The sequence below is a fragment of the Centruroides sculpturatus genome, unplaced genomic scaffold (assembly GCF_000671375.1).
Source record: "Centruroides sculpturatus isolate CEXI.00-Female unplaced genomic scaffold, Cexi_2.0 scaffold151, whole genome shotgun sequence".
In the NCBI taxonomy this organism is placed as follows: domain Eukaryota; kingdom Metazoa; phylum Arthropoda; class Arachnida; order Scorpiones; family Buthidae; genus Centruroides; species Centruroides sculpturatus.
Window position 1 is genome coordinate 263,245 of NW_019384363.1, and position 25,461 is coordinate 288,705.

Below are 25,461 nucleotides of genomic sequence, written 5' to 3' on the forward strand. Positions count from 1 at the left end.
TTCTGCATGTGTCATTTGTGAGTGTTGTATCTTTGAGTATGTGTTTTCTGTAGTTTTTAGTATTTAGTATTTATGACCTGATGTAGTTTTTAGTATTTATGACCTGATTATTATTATTATTATTATTACTACTATTATATATACATAAATATTTCTTACATTGCAGGACATGGCTGAGTATTACATTCACGTGTAGTTTGTGGTTTTTTTCCAATATCACATAGATTTTCTTCAACTTTCACATTATTTTCAGACTGTTTACAATATACAATTCGATGCTGCTCTCCTGAAATTAGAAAAAAAAAAAAGTAATAATTATTATAATATATACTATTCTGTAAATTAAATACACTGATTTTTCAGATGAAAACTTTTATATTAAATTGTTTTTTCATATCAAATATATATAATAAGTTGTTTTGCTTGATGAAGACATTAATCCATCATTGAATGAACTTGAATGTATATTTGACATTGGAAATTTCTTGATTGCTTCCTGCGCAGCTGGGGATAAAAAAATGTGCTCTCAGTCAGAGATTTTTTCTAAGATTGTTTCACACCCAAAAGTTTAACATTAAAATATCACATGTAATAAAGAACAACAAAAATTATCACGATTAATTTTCTTCTACTTTTTGTAGTTTGTTTATGCGTCGTCAACAATACTTTATGTTTAAAAAAGTTATTAATTAATGCCAAAAGACAGTATATTTAACGTTTTTATTTTTATAAATAATAATAGAGTGAATAAAAAGATTTTGCAGTACTACACAAAATTCATCCATTATAAAAAAGAATTAATGAATCAATTTATTTTATTTTTGTATTAAACTATTGATAAGTTCTATGTAATGATCAGAAATTTTTTTTGTGTACAATAATAATAATAATAATAATAACTCTCCCGTGGTCACCACCTGGTCGTGGTGGGAGAGACCACTAATTTTACTGAACCATAGAGCAATGCAGGCTGGAGCACAAGCTCCTGGTAGGGACACCCATGCTAGTAAGGTCTATGGGGAGAAATGAAGCTAAGAGTGACCACACACCCACATTCTGTGGAAATATTTATCATGGTAGTAACCAGATCTAAGTATGATACCGGCTCGGATGTCGCCCGGGTTAACAAGGTCCGCGTTCGTGGGTTAGGCAGAGGCTCACGTTCGAAAAATAGGCTCCAGTCTCCCTTGGTTACCGGTGGCGAAAGCAGCGCCGGCCCAAGCATGGCTACTGCAATGCCCTCAACAGATGTGAGGAATCAACCTAGCCTTGGTGTTTCTGTGGCAATGCATCCACAGACCACAAAGGCTGGAAAACCACGCCAACGGATGAAATGGACAACAGAAATGAACGAGTTTATCATCCGCACTTACTACACCATCACAAGACTCGAAACAAACATGACAGCATACAGACAACAACTACACCATAGATTCACACAACAATATCCTCACCTCACTGTCACCGAACAAAGGGTTGTTGATCAAAAACGAACAATTATACACAACAACCTTATCCCACAAACAACACTTGAACTTATCAAACAACAGGTTGCTGATCAAATACATCAACAGACAGAAACATTTAACATTAATGAAGATCACGTAACCTGTCAGGATAATCCAGCAACAAGCACTGATTACAGCACACACACAACAAGTACCACTAATGATACTGCAGGCACTTCCCCATCCATCACTGATAACGTAGACATAGAATTAGTTAATACGCTCTCACTTATATTTCAGGAAACACTCATTAAATATACTGGTACAGATCCCACACAAAGACCACGAATACCAAAAATCAACACGTCAAAGGCAGTAGGAAAAACACTAGATTATGTAAACACTCACTTACTACCAAACTACATTCATTCAATTTCTACACTCTCAGACATTCATACATTAGTTTATGCTGGGGCAGTCACAGTAGTAACACACCATGGACTGAAAATACACTCACAGACAGACACACACAAAACACAATTCTATCACAAGCCTGCCTGGCAGAGAAGAATAGAAACACAAATAAATGACATTAGACAGCAATTAGGCAGGCTGACACAATACACTAAAAACAACATAACACCCAAATTAAAGAAACAACTCAAAAACATTTTCAAGAAAATCAAAACACACACAAAACACGAACATCACAACACACACATTACAGAATACATCGATACACTAAAACAAAAACTCGCAGCCAAAGCACGTAGACTCAAACGATACAAAACATGTACACTACGAAAACAACAAAATAAATTATTCACAAACAATGAAAAACTTTTCTACAGACAAATCAGTACCAAAACAAACACTGATACACAGCACAGTGGCACACCAACAGAAGAAGAACTCACAACTTATTGGTCTTCTCTTTGGTCCAATGCTGTTACACACAATGCTGATGCAGGCTGGATCAAGGAGGAGAACAGAAACTTGCATAACATACCAAGTATGCCCTGTGCTGAAATAAACATACACGACATTCGCTACGCTGTTAACAGAACACACAACTGGAAGACACCTGGTGTAGACAACATTCACAATTTCTGGTACAAAAAGTTTACATCACTGCACCAGGAACTAGCTAAACATCTAACACACATCATCATCAATCCACAAGACATGCCAAAATTTCTTACTCAGGGCATCACCTACATGAAACCTGAAAATAACAAAACCACAGAACCCACACAACACAGACCAATTACATGTCTTCCAACACTCTATAAATTACTGACATCCTGTAACACAAACAAAATATACAAACATGTTGAAGAACACGACATTCTTACGGAAAAACAAAAAGGGTGCTGAAGAAATCACAGGGGATGCAAAGAACTGTTACTCATAGATTCAGTCATTCTACGGCAAGCACACAAACAACACAGAAACATACACATGGCATATATAGACCACAGAAAAGCATTCGACAGTGTTCCGCACAGTTGGCTGCTACATATTCTATACATGTACAAAATTCATTTGTCACTCATTGCATTCTTCAAAAACACTATGCAGCACTGGAGAACAACACTACATCTCAGGGTTAGTAACACTTTCATACAAAGAAACGAAATATTCATTAGGTGAGGAATTTTTCAAGGAGATTCCTTGAGTCCTCTCTGGTTCTGCCTAGCCCTGAATCCATTATCCAACATGTTAAACAACACACAATATGGCTATAATGTCAGACATGAAAAAACAACACAGTTTATGGCAGGGCTGTGGAGTCGCGTAAAAATCTACCGACTCCAACTCTGACTCTGAATCTTCCTTACCATCCGACTCTGACTCCGACCAGGGGCGGACTTGTTACCGAAAGAAACCTGGAAATTCTGATGTCATCACGTGACCTCTGAATAAAAGATTCAATAAATAGAGTTCTAATAAAGATAGAGTGTAGAAACTTTTTATTCCAAAGCTAAAAGACTTCTCTAAGTAATATGTAAATATGTATTCGATAATTTTTACTTTTCCGGCTGTTATATATAACAGAGGAAAAGTGTAGTGCTCAGTCAAAAAATGACCCCTCCCAAATTTTTACATTTTTTGACTCGGGACACCTTGAAATTTCGAGATATGCAAAAGATTCAAGGTTTTTTCTATATGTGTGGATGTTAGACTGTGTGGGGGGGCATGATTTTGTTCACCCTATTTGAAGCCTAATAATTTCTGTGGTCAGAGTGGAAGAATCGGAGTCAGATGGTTTAACACAGGAGTTAGTTATTAAGCGTTAAAGTGGTTGAACTAAATCATGTCCCCATATACATTCTAACATCTTAGGAGAGAACATCTTAATGGATTTTACTGTACTATTGTAAAATGGCTAAAAAGCTTACTTTGAGGGTAAAGATGAGTTTTATTTGATTTTTTTTAAATTTTGAATGCTAATAACGAGTAAAATATTCATTAAGAGATATGACAGATGACCACTTTTAGGTCTTCACCCTGTCGACGTTTAATTAAGAACCAAAATTTAATAGTATTAATGCCCCTTTATACGCAAGCCACAGTGCCACATTGCGTTTCTTAAACTTTACCCATTTGTTTTTTATTGTTTAATATCTCAGAACAGAAAATAAAGAAATTAAATAAATTAGATGTTAACACACAGGCGTGTGCAAATTTTTCCACTTTACTGACTTTTTTAGGGGTTCGGGAGGTCTCCAAATGTGTAGATTTGCAAAAAAAAAAAAACTTGGGTCAAATTTGACAAGATTCCAATACTTTTCCATTTTATATACATAAGTAAAAAGGAGTCGGAGTTGGCAGATTTTTTTATGACTCCGACTCTGACTCCAGCTAAAACACCAAAACTCCACGACTCCGACTCTGACTCCACAGCCCTGGTTTACGCTGTCACATCTCATGTACATGGACGACATAAAACTTTATGCATCCATACAGAAACAATTTCATCAACTCCTACAAATCACACATTCATACACCAAAGACATACAAATGGAGTTTGGATTAGACAAATGCAAAACACTTCACAGAGAAAAAGGAATCCTGAAGAAAGAAGATTTTGCACTTGGAAATGGAGACATTATTGATTCCATGGAAGAGGGTGAGTTCTACAAGTATTTAGGATTCCAACAGGCCAAACTAACAGAACATACACAAATAAAGCAAAGATTAATTAAAGAATATCAAAGTAAGTTAAATGCTATCCTCAGAACATAGTTAAATGAAAACACACAGTTAAAGCAATAAACATATATGTCATCCCAGTACTCACATACTCTTTTGGAGTTATACATTGGACTCACACAGATCTCGAGCAACTTCAAAGGAAAACAAGAACAACACTTACTAAGCATAAACAACATCACCCTAAATCTGCCACAGAAAGATTAATCCTTTCACGTAAAGATGGCGAATGTGGCCTGATTGACATAGTTAACCTTCACTACAAACAAATACAGTCATTGCGAGAGTTTTTCTACAGGAAACAAGAAACATCACAATTACATAAAGCAGTAACTCTAGCAGACTTAAATAGCACACCATTAAACTTACACTCACAACATACAGACATGACACAACACATAAAAAGCATAGACACCATCAAGCAATCGTGAGCTCGAAAGGCACTCCATGGTAGGCATCCTTATGATATAGCCCAGAATTTTGTTGACAAAACTGTGTCAAATAGCTGGTTAGATTGGGGATGCCTCTTTGGGGAGACAGAAGGATTCATGATTGCCATACAGGATCAGGTCATAAATACTAAAAACTACAGAAAACATGTACTCAAAGATACAACACTCACAAATGACACATGCAGAAAATGTCACATGATGTCAGAAACTATACAACACATCACTTCTGGTTGCAAGCTCTTGGCACAGACAGATTATTTACACAGACATAATCAAGTAGCAAATATAATACACCAAGAGCTTGCAAAGAAACACAACTTGGTAGACATTCACGAACCATACTACAAGTATATTCCACAGACAGTATTGGAAAATAACATGCACAAAATATACTACGACAGAGCCATAATCACAGATAAAACAATTTACCACAACAGACCAGACATCACACTCATTGACAAACACAATAAAATCACATACATTATAGATGTAGCCATTCCAAACACTCACAATGTACAAAACACATGCACTGAAAAAATTAGCAAGTACACAGAACTCGCCCAGGAAATAAGGCATCTGTGGAGGATGGATAGGGTGCTTATTGTATCTGTCATTCTCTCCTGTACATGTGTGATACCACACACACTACACAAAAGCCTGGAAACATTACAATTGAGTAGAAATACATACATCACACTACAGAAGGCTACTATATTGAATACATGCCATATTGTTACATATATCACACTACAGAAGGCACTATATTGAATACATGCCATATTCCTGAATACAAACACTAACACTGACACCGACACACTTATTTAATTTTAGTTTTGTTTTGGTTGCTATGCCTTGACTCTGGTCTGGTATAGTAGACAGCCATTGGTGTCAACCGAGTATAACCCACTAAACCCAACATAATAATAATATATTATAAAAAAATTGTTGCCCCATGTATGTATATATATAAGGGTGGATCAATAAATAACCAGTCAAAAGCAATAGCATGAAATATAAAGATTTTATTTTAGCAATAATTATCCATTGTTCAAACACTTATCCTAGTTTAACACTTATCCTAGTTTAACACAAGCCTACTTATGCTTCGTTCAAAGAATATAGTGGGACAGTAATGGTAACCAATCACAGACTGCAGCTGCACTTCAATGTCGAAGAAAAATCACCTTTCTTTAAATGCATTTTTCAGTTCTCCAAAAACATAAAAGTTGCAGGGTGACAGGTCAGGATTACAGAAGAGATTCTTAAGCACTCCCATCCAAACTGCTGTAGCAGGTCCTTTGTCCTTCTGGTTGTTTGATCTGTGGCAGTATGCCATATTTTATGTATAGATTTAATTTTATATTTTTTATTTCTTTTAATCCTTCTCTGTCTATCCCTTTGTTCTTCTGCTCTTTTTTTTTTCTGTATTTCTAGAAATTTCTAACCCAACCTTTCTCTACCAGGTTGTGGAGATTAACAATAAAATGCAAGAAGCCCTGAGGGCAAAATCTCATTTTGAGGGGTCACTTTTTGACTGGACACCAAGGAAGTGAGAGGTGTACCAGGAAGGTTGTTTTGACAAGGGCTGGAGAGCACGATCTCAGAATAAGAGACTTACAAGAAAATCATAAGCAAGATTTTAAAGTAAAAGACTCCTCAGAGAAAATTCTATATTTTGAGAAAAGAAAAAGTTCAGAGCAGTACATCTGTAAGGACGTTAGAATTGGAACTGAGCCATCAAAATGAGAGATTTGTCGAGATTTGGGTATCCCTTTCCTATACAGGTATATCTCGCCTTACGTTGGTAATTGGTTCCAGGAGAGGCGACTTAAGTTGAAAAACAACGTAAGTCAAATTTACTTGTCTCCATATTTACTTGTCACTAGGCTAAACCACAAATAACCATTTCCAGTTCTGTATTTTATTAATAAATGCATTTTTTAATAATATATGGTTAATAAGAATCTATTTTAAGCTTACAAACAAATAAATTTTAGTTTTTAATATAGTACAGAAAAAAGTAATCTAAATTTACAAATTCATGTACAGTACGTACAATACATAGTTGTAAATGTACCATACATGTTTACAATTTGGCGATGTTTACAGTACATTGCAGACTCTTTATTTGTGAATGTGGTTTGCTCTAAGACATTATAAAATAAGATGATTTTGTAAGGTTAAATAACAAATACAGTTATTAAAATTATCTTGCGACAGTAGAAAATAAACTAATTTATATTAAATTTACCAACACCAAGTGGCGCTGATAACGACACCAAACGGCAGATATTGGAGCTATTGTGGAAAATGCCAATATTGAGCACTTAAAGACCGCTAAATAAGACGACAATACAGAAACACAGATGTTTTCATGTTTCGTTCTCTAGGATTTATGATGATTATATTAACATTTACTGTAAATGTATATATTTTAATATAATTTTATGTGCTTTAATGATTTTCTAGTGATATTATGACTTCAATATTTGTGGCGGACAGACGTAAAGTCAAATAAAATGACTTAAACTTGATTTTTATTTTTCCATATATTTTTTGACAAATGACATATAATCGAGAACAATGTAACTCAAGGCATACCTGTAAATCCTTCCTTTCTTCTTCTTCAATCTATACACATATATTCTTCATTTAGTTTTAAATAGGTTAAGATTAGGCTTAGAATTTGATCCGCAATTGTAAAATATGTCTCATTGTATATTAGTCATATCAAATTGTTAATTGTAATGACTTCCCATATGAGAAGAATTCATTGTACATATTATTATCGTGAGGAAAAAACTGGGAGTTGTATCAGGGTTGGAATCTGAAAATTCTTTGTTCAAATGAAAAAATAAAGTTTGTTCTTTGTGTATCATCCTTTGTGTTAGTCCCTTTCCTGTTGAACATCACAAGTCTGTTCTTCTTTGAGAGAATATGGTACCCACTACACACATGCTTTCCTACTTTCCTAAAATAGAAATGTTTGTGCACCGTGTTGAAACTCAGTCTTGCAGCAGTTGCAATGTCACAATGTTATCTGTCTGTCTGTGAGCAAAAGGTCTTCTACCATTTGCACATTCTGTGATTTGGCTGCATATTGCAGATGTTCTGATCATTACTTATCCTTCACCCCCTCAGTCCTTCCCAAAATTATTTTGCCCACACCTTAACCTGGGCAAAACTTAAGATACATCTGTTTCATTTGCCAATGAACAAAAGTGGGCCTACAACCTTCAGTGACTGATTCACCTGTTGCTCAACTTTGGATGCTTCCATTTTCCACCACAATCATGCAAACAAATGACTAAAGCTACAGATATTTACCTTATATAGGAATGTACAGTACCTTTTGTGCAAATTTCTACTTTGTGCAACACTTATTCAATGATTGTTTCCATTTATTATTTCTATAACCATTAGATATCAAAAAAGTATATCTTCTGCATTTTATGACTAAAAACTTATAACATAATATCTGCATTTTATGACTAAAAACTTTAGTATTAGAATTGCATAAGATTTGGTTTGATTTCAGTAAAGTTTTAAAATTATTCGTATAGCAATTGATATACATAGATTCATGTTTTCATGACTGACATGTATAAATTGTATATAGCCTTGATTATACACAGTTCATGTTACTTATAATTAATCTTAAACATATATTAGAATGTAATTGTTTTGAATTCATGGAATATTATAATAAAAGATTAGCCATGCATTATAAAAACCATTAATAAGTAAAAAATACTCATTAATTTCCAATTATACAATATTTTTATACTTTTGTATATGCAACACTTTTTTTAAACATTATTTCAAATAAATAAATTTGAAAACTAATTTAAAAAATATATCAAAATAAAGGAGAAAAATATTTTTGTTAAAAGTGTTTTCATATATTAAAATTATTAAGTTATGCAATCCAACTTACCACCACTGCATGTCTTTGAACATTCTTGAAAGTCTTCAGTTTCCCAAATATAAGTAGCTGTTGGTACTAATTTATCTTCCACTGGAACAGAATATTCATATCTGATACCTGGATTTCTTTCTTGATACAATAACTTTAAAAATGTTTAATGTTTTTACAATGAAAAATATGAAATGTTATTAAATTTCCACTTATAATAATTACTTTTCAATAAAATTAAATTTTATTAGTTTGATTAAACTTACAACAATGAAAAGTGGTTCAAGTGTTGGACCTGCTGACCATAAACGTTCTGGTTGTGATAAATCATGTTTACGTTCATAATGAAATTCCACACCAGCAATAGTAAAATCTCCAGGATATTCTATCTTCCAATTTCCATTTAAATAATAATAACCAGAAATGTTTCTAACAGCTGAAATAATTTTAAATTATTAGAAATCAAGTTTTTAAATATTTACTTACACTTAAAACAAAATCAGTGTGAAATTCAAAACAAAACAAAAACTATATATTTTAATGTTTAAAAATGTCTAAAAATTATTTAGATAATTAACAATTTGTTTAAAAAACAAAATTAAAAACTGTTAACTGATGAAAATTATAGTACAGTTATAGATTGTTTTTAAGAAACAAATTAATATTAGTTTTTTTTTATTATTTATTTGCTGTTGCCACGTTTTGTATTATTTACTACATTGTACTTGATGCTGTGCTTCAAGTATAATACAATAATTAATTATTTTCATACTAGCAATTCCATCATTAACAGCAGACTTAAGAAGCATAATAATGCTAATAAAATCTAAGGATTCATTCATAATAAATGAATGTTTTTAAGGACAATTTACATTTCATCATTAAACCAATATAAAAAAAATCCAGAACAAGTTTGATTAAAAAACATTTTATATTTTTGATTATTATGAAATGGCAGAAAGCTTAATTTTGAAAGTAGGAACGAGTTTTATAAAAAAAAAAATTGTAAATGCTTAATATAAACACACATAAAAACCTTTACTTGACCAGTAAAAATATATTTAATGAAAACAACAAACGTTTTCGACTGCCTTCCTCAGTCTTCCTCAGGTTTTAAATTCTGATATTCAAAAATCGTTGTGCTTAAATATTTAAACATTTTGGAACATTAAAACCTGAGGAAGACTGAGGAAGGCAGTCGAAAACGTTTGTTGTTTTCATTAAATATATTTTTACTGGTCAAGTAAAGGTTTTTATGTGTGTTTATATTAAGTAAATTGGACAAGTACCAGGTGAGAAGTAACTTTTATTGTAAATGCTAATAATGAGTAAAATTGCATTAAGTCTGACCCTACTCAAGATATGACACACAACCCCTATTTATCTCCCCACCTCTTCGACCACCAAAATTTAATAGTATTGTTGTAATTGATTTGTTGTAACTTCATCTGGGTGTCAAGTCAAAATGGAAATTCCAACATACTTTCCTTTGAGAGAGTCCTTCTGTAGTTGTCACCCCAGTCAGTTGTATCCCAGAGTGAATAAAGTTAATTGTTAATTAACTATGTGTTTTTATGTGAAAACAGTGACTTCTTTTTTGGAATTTCACAGAGAGCATCTGTCATGTAAAACTGCTCTAAAGGTAGTGCTCTCTCATCCTTGTTGTGGTGTCTTGTTGTAGATGATCTCAAGGAATCTTAGCAGTTCTGGATTGTATATCTAAGATATGCAGAAAATATTGTTGAGTGTTGGGAAACTTCCCAGCACTCTATTAAACCTGACACAAATGTAACAGCTCAGCTTGAGCATCAGTCCTGATTAAGGATGCACTGATAAGCAAAATGGCTGATTACCAATTAATCGGCCAAGCATTATCGACTGATTAGTGTTAATAATTTATTGTGTTAATAGTTAAATAATATTATGATTATTATCGTATGAAATTATGTATTCTTAATACAAATATAAAGTTTCATATGATAAAAATAATTTTATAACAATTTGTTATAAAAATAGTTTTCAATATAAAGCTATTTTTTAAGATTCATGTATTAAATTAAAATAATAAATTATAATAAATTATTATTTTGAAAAACTTTTTAATTTTAATTAATAGCCAAATCCAAACCTCTTCTGGTACGAGGACTATTCGGAAAGTTCACGGCTTCAAATAGAACAACAAACAAAATAATGTTAAAACTTTTTTTATTTTTCAATGTAGTCTCCTTTGTTAGCAATGCACTTATTCCAGCGATGTTCTAGCTTTTTTATGCCATTACAATAGGTCGATTTGTCAAGGTGTGCAAAATACTCGTTTACTTCAGAGATGACTTTGTCATTTGAGTGGAATCTCTTTCCAACCAAGAATTATTTTAAATTTGGAAAAAGGGGGAAGTCACTGGGGGCCAAATCAGGTGAGTACGGTTAATGTGGAACTAATTGGAAGCTAAGTTCGTTTATTTTTTGTTCAGTGATTCTGGCATTATTGTGGTGAAACAGAACCTTCTTCTTCAAATGTGGCCTCTTCGATTTCTTTCTTCAGTTTTTCCAAAAGTATACAGTAATAGACAGCATTGATGGTCTTTCCTCTTTCTAGGTAGTCAATAAAGATGATTCCTTTAGCATCCCCAAAAAACCGAGGCCATCACTTTCCCCGCTGATGGAACTGTTTTTGCCTTCTTTGGTGGTGGCGAACTGGGGTGTTTCCATTGCTTCGACTGTTCTTTTGTTTCAGGAGTGTAGTAATGGATCCACATTTCGTCAGTAGTCACAAACCGATGCAAGAAATCTCGTGGGTTTTTCTTGTAGAAGTCCAAACACTTCTTTGACATCAAAGTGCAAACACGTCTTTGCTCAGCGGTCAGCAGATGCGGCACCCAACTTGCTGAGACCTTCGTCATACCCAAATTTTCGGTTAGATGTGGTGCACTCAGTCGATAGAGATACCTGTTGTCTCAGCTATCTCATGCATTTTCAAGTGGCGATCTGCTAACACCAAATCGTAAACTTTGTCGATATTTTTTTCAGTGACAGCAGTTGACGGCCGTCTGCTGCGAGGGTCATGTTTCACACTCTCTCTGCCAGATTTAAAAAGGGCTGTCCATTTTTTCACAGTGGTTTACGAAGGAGCAGACTCTCCCAAAACTCCATCCATGTCAGCTTTGATTTGAGATGCGGTCAACCCTTTTTTCGTCAAGTATTTTATGACCGCACGAGTCTCCGTCTTCTCCATTTTTGACAAAGCACGTGCACATTGACTATCTGCTAAGCTGTCGTGGCAAAACTTTACAACAAATCAAGCAGAAATTGGTATCGTATCTTTAGCAAGGATGGCTGAATTATTCCCGCCAAAAACTAAATTGATTGCAGCGCCGCATATAGGCAAGGCCGTGAACTTTTCGAACAGCCCTCGTATTGCTTGGAAATTTTTAAAGAAAGATAAAAATGAGAAGTTCTCAAAATGCAATTTGTGCCAGTCTTTTATATCGTGAGTGGACAAAATGATAAAACTTTTACCACCAAAAACATGATAAATCATCTCAAAAAATGTCATCATGAAAACTTTTTAAAAGAAACTTAAAAGATGAAAAGAGAAAGTTCCAAAACCAAAGAAGCTGGATATTCATCAGTAACAACAAAAAATTCATATCTAAAGACAAGCTACTTTAACTCAATTAATAGAAAAGAAAAACTTGTGGGATATAAATGATCAACAATCCAAAGAGGTTCATTATTTAATTGGATAAATGATAAGTATAGATATACACCCATACTCTGTTGTGGCTGATTTAGGATGTCAAAGATAACTAAAAACAATCGTTCCTAATTACAATATTTCCAGCAGAAAATATTTTTCTGAAAATATCATCCCTGACATATTCCAAAAAGTTCAGTCAAAAATTCAGATGAAATTCATTGACGATGCAAAATATATTTCTTTAACTGCTGATATTGGGACAGTGACTACAAACAATTCTCCTTTTTTAAGTGTAACAGCCCACTGCTTGAAAGATGATTTTCAGCAAGAAAGAGCTGTTTTGTGAATTGTTCCCTTTGAAAGTTCCCACACAGCTACATGAATTAGTGAACAGATAAACATTGTTCTTGAACAGTATAAGTTGACAAGTGATAAGATATTCTTAGTACTGAGAGATTCTGGAGCAAATATGGTAGCTGGAATCAGGAATTGCAACTTAGAGGCATTATCATGCTTTACACATACACTGCAGATGACACTAAATGAATGCATATTTTCTCAACAAGATGTGAAAACTATAATCACAGATAATAGAAATATTGTCACACATTTTAATCATTCTGCTGTAGCTGTAAGCAAATTGGAAGATTTGTAAGACATAGGTTTGCAGAAACAAATTAATTCAAGATGTTCCTACTCACTGGAATTCTACATACTACATGTTGCAAAGAAGCTTGGAACAGCAAAAAACCCCTTGTCACATATGCTATAGATAATAAAATTCTCACATTGAGCACATATCAGTGGTCTCTCATTGAAAAAAATTGTTCTACTTTTAAAACCATTCAAAGAAATTACTGTGGAAGTCAGCAAACAAGAAACCACCTCATCTTCAATAATTCCCACAATAGAGACTCTGAAATTATTCTTATCAAAAGCAAAGAACAGTAGTTCCTTTAGTGGCATTAATACCACAATAGAAGACAAGAAAATTCAATAAAAAAAATTTTCAACTTAGTCTTTATACTTGTCATCTTTACTATATCCAAGATTCAAAATGAAATTTCAAAAAAAGGATATGGTAGAGGAAATAAAAAGATGGACAATTGATAGCTTAGATGATACTGATAATTAAAAATCTCAAGATGAATTAAAGTCTAAAGCTTCTACTTCTGGAGATGACTAAGATGGATCTCTAAGTTTTTCTAATTTATTTGATGAATTATTTGATTTATTTGATAAACAAAAGAATGAAGAAGAGTATGTTTATAAAAACAAAGAAAAAATGAAACAAAAGTTTCGATCAAGAATTAGAAAAATATTTACATTTACCTCTCATACAAAGACAAAAAAGTGACCCATTTTTGTGGCAGAGAAGTTCAAAAGAACTTTTCCTAATTTGAGCAAAATAGCTATGAAATATCTAGGTGCATCAGCATCTTCCATTGAAAGTGAAAGAATTTTCAGCACTGGAGATAACATTTATGAGCCGGCAAGAAATAGGCTATGCCCTGAAAATGGTGAAATTCTCAAGTTTTTGCATTACAATTTAAGGGTTTTAAAATTTGAATATTAAATTTTTATTTGTTTTATATATTTAAAGTTTAAACTTTAAATAAAAGAGATAGTTTTGAATAGGTTATATTACACCTTATAATATGTATTGATAAAAGGAATAATATGAGTTGAAAATTTTAATATTCAGTTTGTCATATAATAAATACAACTGTCCCTTGATAGTCCGACATTTTGTAATCCGACATGCTCAGTAGTCCGACGCACCTCCCGTCAAGGTACCCGTCCCCGTTACGTGTCTTCTTGCACAGAAGCATGTCGCGACGTGAATCTCCCCACCCAATTCTTACACGATAACACACATTTCGTGTGTTTACCGTGAGCAGTTCTGTTCGAACAGTTGGAGTAGGGAATATTGTAGGCTACTGCTAGCAAAACAATGCCAAATATGTAATCACTTTCGGTAATCTGGACACTTTTGGTAATCCGACACCCCTTTGGTCCCATACCTGTCAGATTATCAAGGGACAGCTGTAATAAATATATAACAGAAATTTATTATTTTTTATTACTAGTCTTATATGTAACATTCTAACAAAAACATTAAAACGCAAAACTGGCTGATTATCAAAACCAATTAATCGGGGAAATAGCCGAAATGGCCAATTACCAATTATTTACCGATTAATCGGTGCATCCTTAGTCCTGACAAAACTATCATTGTTCTTTTTATTCACAGGAGAGGTTTGAAAAACTTTTCTGAGCCTTTGAAAGTTCTGTGGTAAAGTCTAGTTTATAGATAGATTCAAAACAAATAGTAGCTGATGATGACTATATTTAGCAGTCATCATCAGGTTCTTAAGTGTTCTAAAGGAAACAAGAATTTCAAACACAAAGATTTAAAAAAAAAATTTCAATTACAAATTTTTAAAATGTTTTATTTTTAATCATTTATTAAATATATTACTAAAAATTGTTATAAAATGGATTATTAACTATAGTATAATATCATATATATTAATTAACTTATTCAAAATTACTTTAATGTAACTTATATATTACACATACAATTCATTATTGTACAATAGAAAAAGCCGAATCTACAGAACTTTGTAATATAAAGACCTTATGTCTTAACACACTTTACATACCTATTCCAATAGTAGAGTCTCGGTTATTTGTGAAATGAAAATAATTCAGTTAGAAATCTACTTTGATTAGTGAAAAGATTAAATAATAAAATTTGACTGAAAAATATTTTAAAAAATAATAATCTTCTAAATTGGAATCAGAATTGAGTTTTATAGATAGTGTAAATCTCAATTAAGTTAATTGTAAATAATTTCAATTAATTAATAATTTCATCACCAAAATAAAAAGAAAAGTATCTTAATGTAAAAATGATTTTGCAGAAATAAATATCAAAGATTATTTTTAAAAACATGATGCTTTTACTAAGTTCTAAATAAAGATACTTTAAATAAAAATACCTTGATGGAGAGACAGCTTGGATAATCAAGACTTGATTAACCGAGACTCTACTTTTGATTCTGAGTGTCAATTCTCATTACTTTTCAGAAGCCCAAAGTTTATCATAAAAGTAAAACATTGAAAATCATTATATATCATACAAAATGTAAAAATTATTATTATTAATTTAAATAGAAAATAAAATTTACTAATAATTATTACCAAAGTAATTACTGTTTGGAATCACTTCTTCAATAAGTATGGATGTTGCAAATGGAGGAATCAAGAGTATATCATTGTAACCTAAAAAGTACAAAGAAAAATTATATTTGAGATTAGAGTTTATCCAATTAATTATTAAATTGTAAAGAGTTATAATAATATTAAATTAAATTAGATTAGTTTTTTCTCATACACAATATAATTTAGCAGATAAATAGATGTAAATAAATCAATAAAATATTAGCAGAATGGCATCAAAAATAAAAAAATTTTAATGTAACTTTATTACACTAAAAGTAGAAGTATTTATAGAAGATCATCTTTAAAATAAGTAACTGCAGCTACATATTTCTGCCAATGCTTGTACCACTTATTAAAACAGTCTTACAGCTCATTCTGAATTACCTCTTTGAGTGCAATTGTCACAGAACTCTTTACTCTCTTGCTGATTTGATCTACAGTTCTTTAGTAGATTTTTCATTTTAGTGAATATGTTTTCGTAGACTTTCATATCTTCACTAAATCAGTTAGATTCAAATCAGTAGAAGAGATGAAAAGTGCTACAATAATTTCACTCAGAAAGTAATGCAGAATGGGCTGCAAGACTGCATTAATAAGTATTGGATTGAACCAGAAGTTCATTCAGAAGTATTTACCAGAAGTACTTACATAATCGCTCGTCTGTGGCACCTTTGTTGTGCTTATCAAGTTTTAACTTGTTTAGGTTGACATTACAAATATCTGCATATTTATTACATAAGTTTAATTACAGCTATTTTTTAATCATCTTTTTCGTTCATTGCAGAATAATTTAAATGGCATAGAATTTCAATCTCTAAAAGATATCAAAAATCACATTGATAATTTTTTCAATCAGAAACCCACCCAATTCTACACAGACGGAATTATGAAACTACCCATCAGGTGGCATAAGGTTATTGAACAGAAGGGTGAATACATTGTGGATTAAACGTTTTTGTTTATTTCAAAATAGTATATTTTATTTCTTTCTAAAAACCGAATGAACTTTTGGTTCAACCCAATACATTAGCAGAAGTGCATAGCTGCAGAAGATGCTTATTTTGAATATAATCTTCTTTAAATATTTGTACTATTAATTAATGTATTAAAATTACATTGGAAGTTCAGTTAACTTTTGACTCTACATTGTAGTTCTTTCACCCTCCAAGTGAACTTAATGTATAACACACCTCTCAAAAGCTCACTAAGGGCTAGTGTCAGATTTAAAGCATTAACAAATGTTTTTGGGCTCTTTCTGAGCCCTACTTCAGGTTTTCTGCATTCTATAAATGAAACACATATAGAATAACCTTGGTCAAATTTAAATTTAAATCATTTTTTTTGTGTTCCATTTATAGAATACAGAAAACCTGAAACAGGGCTCAGAAGGAGCCCAAAACATTTGTTAACATTTTAAATCTGACACTAGCCCTTAGTGAGGTTTTGAGAGGTGTGTTATACTATACATGAATTGTTTTTAAAGTAATGTCTTTCATATCATAACATCATCTATCTGAATACTAACATTTTCTATTGATTTATTTAAATATATTCTTCTCTCTCTTTCCCACTTTGTTTTTATTTATAACATTTGTTGAATAAGAAAAGAAAAAATTATTATTATAACAAATTTTAATTGCGGTTAATTCTTTTTACAAAAAAATTCTTACCAATTGTTGATTATGCTTTTTTATTTAAATTATTCTTTATTGAAACTAATAATTCTTAAATTAAAAAGATGAGAAACCCAATTAATAATTCAAAAAGTATCTTTATTTATTTTTATATAACAATAGTATTGTAGATGGTATCACCATGATATCTTAACAAAATTACATATAATTTTAAAATAATTTATTAATAAAACAATAGGGTCATGCTGATCATCTAACTCCTTTCAGGGAAAAATTTTTGAATTGAAATAATGACTTCCAGTTTGCATTGGAAGTTTGTATGTAGTTAATTGGGTCTCTAATCTTTCCATATCTGGTCTCAGCTTTCATCTATCTAATTCCATTCTCTAGATTAAGGAAGGACAGACAACAGTAAACATAGGTCAACAATTTTTTCAAATTGCAGCCCAATTATGTATCCACAAATGACTTAACAGCAAATGATGTGCACACAATGCCATTTTCATTAATTACCTATGTTTATAAGAATGAAAGTTTTTAAGCTATTTGCTCCAGTATTGAAAGTTAGTAAAAAGATTTATTTTTGGAAATTAAATAGAAATAAAGAGGGCATGGTTTATTGGAAATGGTATTTTTAAAGAACAAGAAATGAAATGTTAAAGTTGAAAATGTAGGAAAATTATCAAAATGGATAACAAAGCATATCTTCTGAAGTGTACTTTGTTAATCTATCTGTTAACACACTAAACCAAAATGAATAGGATTATAAACCAAAATGATGACTGTGTGTAGAAAACTAGCAGAATTAATGGATAACAAAATATACAATTACATAAGCACATTATCATATAGTATAATAAATTATACTCATTAAAATGCACTTAGTTATCCATTGAACTTGTTTTTAAGAGTGATATGCATAGGTAGTTCCAATTCCTTTAGGTCTGTGTGTAAATAGATGATATAACAAAATAGCCTTATTAACATTTATTTTATTATTCATTTTATTAAATTTTCTAAAATTTTTAAATCAAAATTTCTTTTTTCTTCTTATGGCTATGGTCTACAACTCTGATAAGGTCCTGAATCATCTCATTCAGAGGTAATTGTACCACAATTTTGTGATAACTAGGAAGAAAAATAAACGATAGTGCAATCTCATGTCATCAATAACTCACTTTTCCTCACTCCATATCAGCAATTATCAGATATAAACAAATTGCCTTCCTTATAAACTGACTGATGTAATACTTGAATGGTCCTTAACTAAATTTGCACCAGTATATATATTAAATCTATAATATTTTATACAAACCTGTGTTAAAAATTTCTCTATCAAATATTCCACTGATAATATGACAAGAACTGTCATCTCCTCCACAAATTCCACACTTATCTTCTTTTGCATCTGATCCCAACATTTTGTCACATGGTAAAGGCTAAAAGAATAAATATTGCAATGTGCATTTTTAATGTTGATTAATTTACAATAGTATAATACAATTTAATATTACAATAAATATGCCTAATTAATTAATTAAAGACTCATTGATTTAAATTTATACAGTTAATATCAGAGAATGATTATAATATGTTATTCCACTCCTTATATACAAAGAACATACTAAATAATTCTGCTTTCTAACTAGCATACCCTGATGATGGTGAGTAGTTGAAGCAGGGCATTCTGTAGTGCTCAGACTACTCAGGCATTGAGGAAGAAATATAAAAGGTGCACAGTATTAAAATTTTAAAAGAAATTAATAATTTTTATATTTTCTTCAGTGGCACATAATGACAATTTTTAAAAGGGACCATATGTAAGGAAACCCATTTTTTGTACATTATAACAATTATTATTTAAACACCCTGAAAAAAATTCACTTTATTTTCATATTAATTTTACTTTCCTTGCTCTGTTATATATTTATATAATGGGGGAAGTATGGTCATCAGTCAAAAAAATAATCCCTAAATGTTTTAACATTTTTGGACTTTGGAGACCTTAAAACGTCATCAAGAAAAGGGAAAAAAACCAGGGTTTTTTTTTCTGTATATATGTATGTTAGTGTATGTGTGTGTTTATAGGGCATAGGGAATGATTTTGTTCACTTAATTTCAAACTTAATAACTCCTGTGCTTTTTGTCAAAAATTTCTGAAATTTTTTATGTAGGTTTGTTTATTAGGGAGATTGATGCTATTCAATTTTGGTGATTAAAGGTCAAGGTGGTGGGGAGATAAAGGGGGTCGTGTATATCTCCAGTATGGTCAGACTTAATGACGATTTAACTAGTTATTAGCATTAACAATTTCTTATAAAACCCATCTCTACCCTCAAAATTAAGCTTTTAGCCATTTTATAATAGTTAAAAATATAAAAAGTTGTTTTAATAAAATATGATAACAAATGGCACCACCAAAATTTTAAAAACCAGCAACATTTAAAAGTAAATTTGAAATGTTGCTGGTTTATTTTTCTTGAAAACTCAAGGCTCCAAACGACGTTTGAAGTAGGCGAGCCAGAATACAGCAGGAAAATCGTTGATTGTCTTCTTTCAACTGTGACGATTCACCTAGATAAGCTGCATCATTCACAGATTCAAACTGAATTATGGTTCTCTGCAAGGGACCTTCCATATTGAATTAAAGCTTTCTAATCACATATACCTTCTTTTAAGTAGATTCACACTTTAGATGAAAGCTTTTAATTAATTGTTTTATGATAATAGAAATGTGAAAATTACAAATGCAACGTCTGCAAGCTAGTCCTGTCGACGAGTCAACTAAAGGAGCCCTGAGGGCTGTTTAGATTGGCTCGTGGAAAAGTTGAACTTTGTATAAAGGAGGGGAGGACGGATAGGAAAAATACACGAAAAAATTCATATTTTTCAAATGAAAGGTTTCAAATATAAATGCATATATAAGGATATATAATAAGGATAAGGGGCTGTCCATAAATGACGTCCACACAAGGGAAAGGGGAGGAGTAGAGTTTAAGTGGACGTCTGTTTATTTCATTAAATTTTATGCAGTTTTTGCATTTTATTATATTTATTGCAGACCAGAATCAAAAGAACCTTGAAAACCAAGCACAAGACTGGAAAAATCAGCTGAGAAAAAAATCCAATATAATAAATTGATTAACTTCCCAGGCAACATTTAGTGGCGCCATCTGCTCATATTTTATTAAAATAACTTTTTATATTTTTAAGTGTTATAAAATGGCTAAAAGCTTAATTTTGAGAGTAGGGATGGGATTTATAAGAGATTGTTAATGCTAATAACGAGTAAAGTCGTCATTAAGTCTGACCCTACTGGAGATACACACGACCCCCTTTATCTCCCCACCACCTCGATCTTTAATCACCAAAATTTAATAGCATCTATCCCCCTAATAAGCAAACCTATCTGCAAGATTTCAGAAACTTTCGACAAAAACCACAGGAGTTATTAAACTTCAAAGAGGGTGAACAAAATCATGTCCTCCCCACACACTAATATCCATACATATAGGAAAAAAAAACACAATTTTTTGGAATTTCTCGACGTTTAAAAATAATTTAAAGATTTTAACACATTAAAAAATAAATAATAATATTGATCAAACCTATTTATAACTTTAACATACCAAACATATACCATTAACACATATATCTGTAGCTCCATCGTCATGGCATAAAGTTCCGTCTATAACTCTTCGAGCTCTTCGATGATAGTATCTTGCACCTTTGGGCATACAATTTAGTTCACATGGATTGGGAGCTAGAGAAAAAAGAATTTCAATTAATGTGATATTTATATTAATTAATTAATTCTTCTCCAAGTATATTTTAGTAATGTATTGTGAGGAATTCTCTTAGACATTGACGTTTGTGCGACGGTTAATATGACTACTCCATTCTGAGATATTATAAAAGATCGATTAAAGTTTGACGAGGGCGCGCTTTGGCTCCAACTTCGTCCATAGATTTAACATTGTGAACTTTGACCTTGTATATCTCCGGTCACGGGTCGAATTTTAGAATGCCGTTTGCGTGGTACATGTATTCTATTTGTATGCAAAAAAAATTATTTAAATTGGTTAAGCGATTCGGAGGAGTTAAGGTTATTAGATTATTTCGCACTTCTAACACTTATAGTATTTGATTAATATAACTACAAAGGTTATCTTACGTAAGGATTTGTCACACCGAGTGTCCAATCTAACACATTTTAAAAATTCCTTAAATTGGGTACAGTAAAGAAGTAAAGGCTATTAAAATTTCTTTATTCTTCTACTATACTGTATATGAGTTTATGTGATTACGTGCAGAATACAATGTGAAATACATTGTTATGTCTTGCCTTTAACGCCATTGTTTTTGAATAGGCTATAATAAAATTAAAACAGTCTTCTTGTTTCAATTTTATTACATTCAGACATTCAGAAAACTATTTATTTCTATTGTTATATAGAATCATGGATCACTGAGAATTCAAATTAATTTAAATATCGAATTATACTTTATTTATTAAAATTTATAAATTTGCCGAACATTCTCATATTGAGCCAACTTTCTTGTTTTTAGGATTGAGTATTTTAAGCGCGAAGGACAATAAAAATTCGAATAATTGACATAAATATAATATGTATAAGCTATATTTTTGTACGAAAATATAATTAAATCAACGAACCGCCATAAAAAGGAATCCAACTATAATATTTTCCTTCAAAAGGGATACTGTTGAATCGAGCACATTGTTCCGTTCGGAAATCTCTCGCATTCGGAGGACAATCCTAGAAAAAGTTAAATAATAATTTCAATTTTATTTATATAATATGACTTAATATTTCATAATTGCTACTGCAGATGATATTTTAATTTGTAAAACTTACCTGAATATTACAAGAAAAATATTTTCTAGAAGGTCCCACACAACTATGAAATCCACCTACCCTATGATATAAAATTCATTTTTTTTTAATTCCATTACTATAATTTACAATTTCAAAAATTGTCTAAGATAAAATTATGAATAAAACTTTACTTAATGGCTAATGAAGACGAACAATCTAACTTAAATTTTAGATAAATCTGGCAAGGAAATTTCTAGTTAATATTAAATTTCTTTTAAAATTTCGACTTGGACAAACTGCAGTTATGGAGAGAATGTGGAAATGCTTACCGATAATCCATACATATTCTAGATTGGAAGGAAACACCTCCACCACACGTTCTAGAACATGTACTTCTTATCGTCCACGGACCCCAAGGACCACTCTCGTCTACTTTCGTATCCAAACCCAAAACAAAATCCGTCGGATGATATAATTGCCTTTTGTTTCTATCGGCAATGGCTAACTGTAAAGAGAAGAGTAATTAATAGTTATAAAAGAGAAATTATTTTAAAATCTAAGCCTTTATAAAAATGAATATAATTTAATTAATCAATAAAATTATTTATACATTTTCCGTAATGCTAAATCAAATATAGGTATCACTAGTATAACACGGTAATTACGTTCCGAAAAAGTGCCTTGTAGCTAAGGCATTTGTAGTTTTGCCTTTGCGTACGTCATACTGATGGCCTTTAAGTCTCGTAGGGAGGTTTCTGGATTTGTATCCTATGTATTTGCTTGTTTTCTTTCCAGATCTAAATTAAGATAAACACTCATATGGTTTCGCCATTCGCTAGGGTGATGTTTAAATCGAGGAAATGTGAATTGGTCTAAGGTTTTTCTCATCCCATACGGATTGTTGTCGACGGTGTTGACAAACTGCTGTATGTTTAGTTTTTTGTTCCACATGATTAATACAGCACCAACGTAACGTTTATATAGCAAAATATTACTGTATTTTGATATTTGGAATAAGGTACTCTCCATACTTCTTAACACTAGCACGCAAAGTATAATATCTTTCTGTTGAATAATATCTTTCTGTTGACATCATAACAGGAATAACATCATAAATCCTTATGACGTGCCGAATTATGATGACGTTATTCCTATTATGATGCCGACAGAAAGACACTATTCCTATAATTCTGCACATTACAGAGATGTGCCTAATTCCTAAGTCAATGTCGCTCAACCGGATCAAATTCATCCATTCCTTAACCAAACGTTGTGATAGTGATAGACATTTGCACACGTTCTTAAAGTCGAAATTGACGNAAATCAAATATAGGTATCACTAGTATAACACGGTAATTACGTTCCGAAAAAGTGCCTTGTAGCTAAGGCATTTGTAGTTTTGCCTTTGCGTACGTCATATTGATGGCCTTTAAGTCTCGTAGGAAGGTTTCTAGATTTGTATCCTATGTATTTGGTTGTTTTCTTTCCAGATCTAAATTAAGATAAACACTCATATAGTTTCGCCATTCGCTAGGGTGATATTTAAATCGAGGAAATGTGAATTGGTCTAAGGTTTTTTTCATCCCATACGGATTGTTGTCGCCGGTGTTGACAAACTGCTGTATGTTTAGTTTTTTGTTCCACATGATTAATACATCACCAACGTAACGTTTATATAGCAAAATGTTATTTTGATATTTGGAATAAAGTACTCTCCATACTTCTTAGCACTAGCACGCAAAGTAATCCTGCCATAGATCTACCCATTGGGATTTGGGACCGTTCTTTTTTGCAGGTATACCTCACCTTCAAATTGAAAGAAAGATGTGTAGCATATTAATTGCACTGTCTCTTTCAAAGTTTAGATATGGATGGCCTGGATGCCCTGCATCTACTTAATTAAGTAAACTATCGTGACAAGATTGTAGTTTAATTGAAGGGTATAAGTTTTGATAGTCTAACACAGATATGTATTCATCATCTGGTAAGACTATTCGCCTCAGTTCTTCTGCCAATTGGGCTGGGTTATGTATTTTACAATAATCCAGTTCGAGGTTAATAGGCCTATATGAGATTAATATGGCTTTTAATTAACTTATACATAGTGACGGTGTGTTTTATCATGTTCACCTACTTCATAGGGAGGCGCGTTTGGTTGTAAATTATAGGAATAATATCTTTCTGTTGACATCATAACAGGAATAACATCATAAATTCTTATGACGTGCCGAATTATGATGACGTTATTCCTATTATGATGTCGACAGAAAGACACTATTCCTATAATTCTGCACATTACAGAGATGTGCCTAATTCCTAAGTCAATGTCGCTCAACCGGATCAAATTCATCCATTCCTTAACCAAACGTTGTGATAGTGATAGACATTTGCACACGTTCTTAAAGTCGAAATTGACGTAAGTAAAACTTAAGCTAAAAACTAAATCTAATCAAAACTAAGCATCAAGTATGATATTTCTTTATTTAAATGGAATATTACAGCCACTTTACGTAAAAACTGACATTTTAACACAAACTTCTTAAAAAAAAAAAACTTATTGAAACTAAAGATATTTTCCCACAGTTTGAGTAAATTTTAATTTTATGCACATCTGCTCTTATGTCTGCTTTTTATTCTGTTCTTACTACTTTTTAACGCTTTCCAATCTATCGACACTAAGAAGGCCTTTTTGTGTATGTTCACGATAACGTGGATGATAGGATGGAGTCCGACATGTCCGCAACAACCCACACACAAAAATTCCTCAGCCAATTGGAATTCGAAGACGAGCCTTTCAGAGATACCTGAGAGATTAGGGTTTGACTCCAGGTCGGAAACCTTAGGAACTTTTCATGGGCAATCTCTTCAGATCGTGTCAGGTTATGGGGCTGATCGAACTCGTGGTAAAAATTGGAAAAAAGACAAAAAAAAGGAAGTTGCAAACTAAAAAGAAAAAGTCAGAGTAGGAAAATTGATATATTTATTAATATTTTGTTTGATTCGGACAGCGAGTTGCCCAGGTTATTAGATTA

At 31.9% G+C, this 25,461-nt stretch overlaps 1 protein-coding gene across 1 annotated transcript in view; it reads right to left on the reverse strand.

Annotated features, from left to right (window-relative positions):
• The window catches only part of LOC111641450 (papilin-like), a 102,676-nt gene that overhangs the window by 73,866 nt on the left and 3,349 nt on the right, over positions 1–25,461 (reverse strand). Inside the window, exons 2-10 of the mRNA XM_023387626.1 lie at positions 22,759–22,934; positions 22,469–22,529; positions 22,267–22,369; positions 21,221–21,354; positions 18,907–19,030; positions 15,937–16,017; positions 9,299–9,468; positions 9,054–9,186; positions 160–286 (exon numbers count right to left, since the gene is read on the reverse strand). Coding sequence (XP_023243394.1) covers positions 160–286; positions 9,054–9,186; positions 9,299–9,468; positions 15,937–16,017; positions 18,907–19,030; positions 21,221–21,354; positions 22,267–22,369; positions 22,469–22,529; positions 22,759–22,934 — 1,109 coding nt within the window. The remainder of the gene's footprint in view (positions 1–159; positions 287–9,053; positions 9,187–9,298; positions 9,469–15,936; positions 16,018–18,906; positions 19,031–21,220; positions 21,355–22,266; positions 22,370–22,468; positions 22,530–22,758; positions 22,935–25,461) is intronic.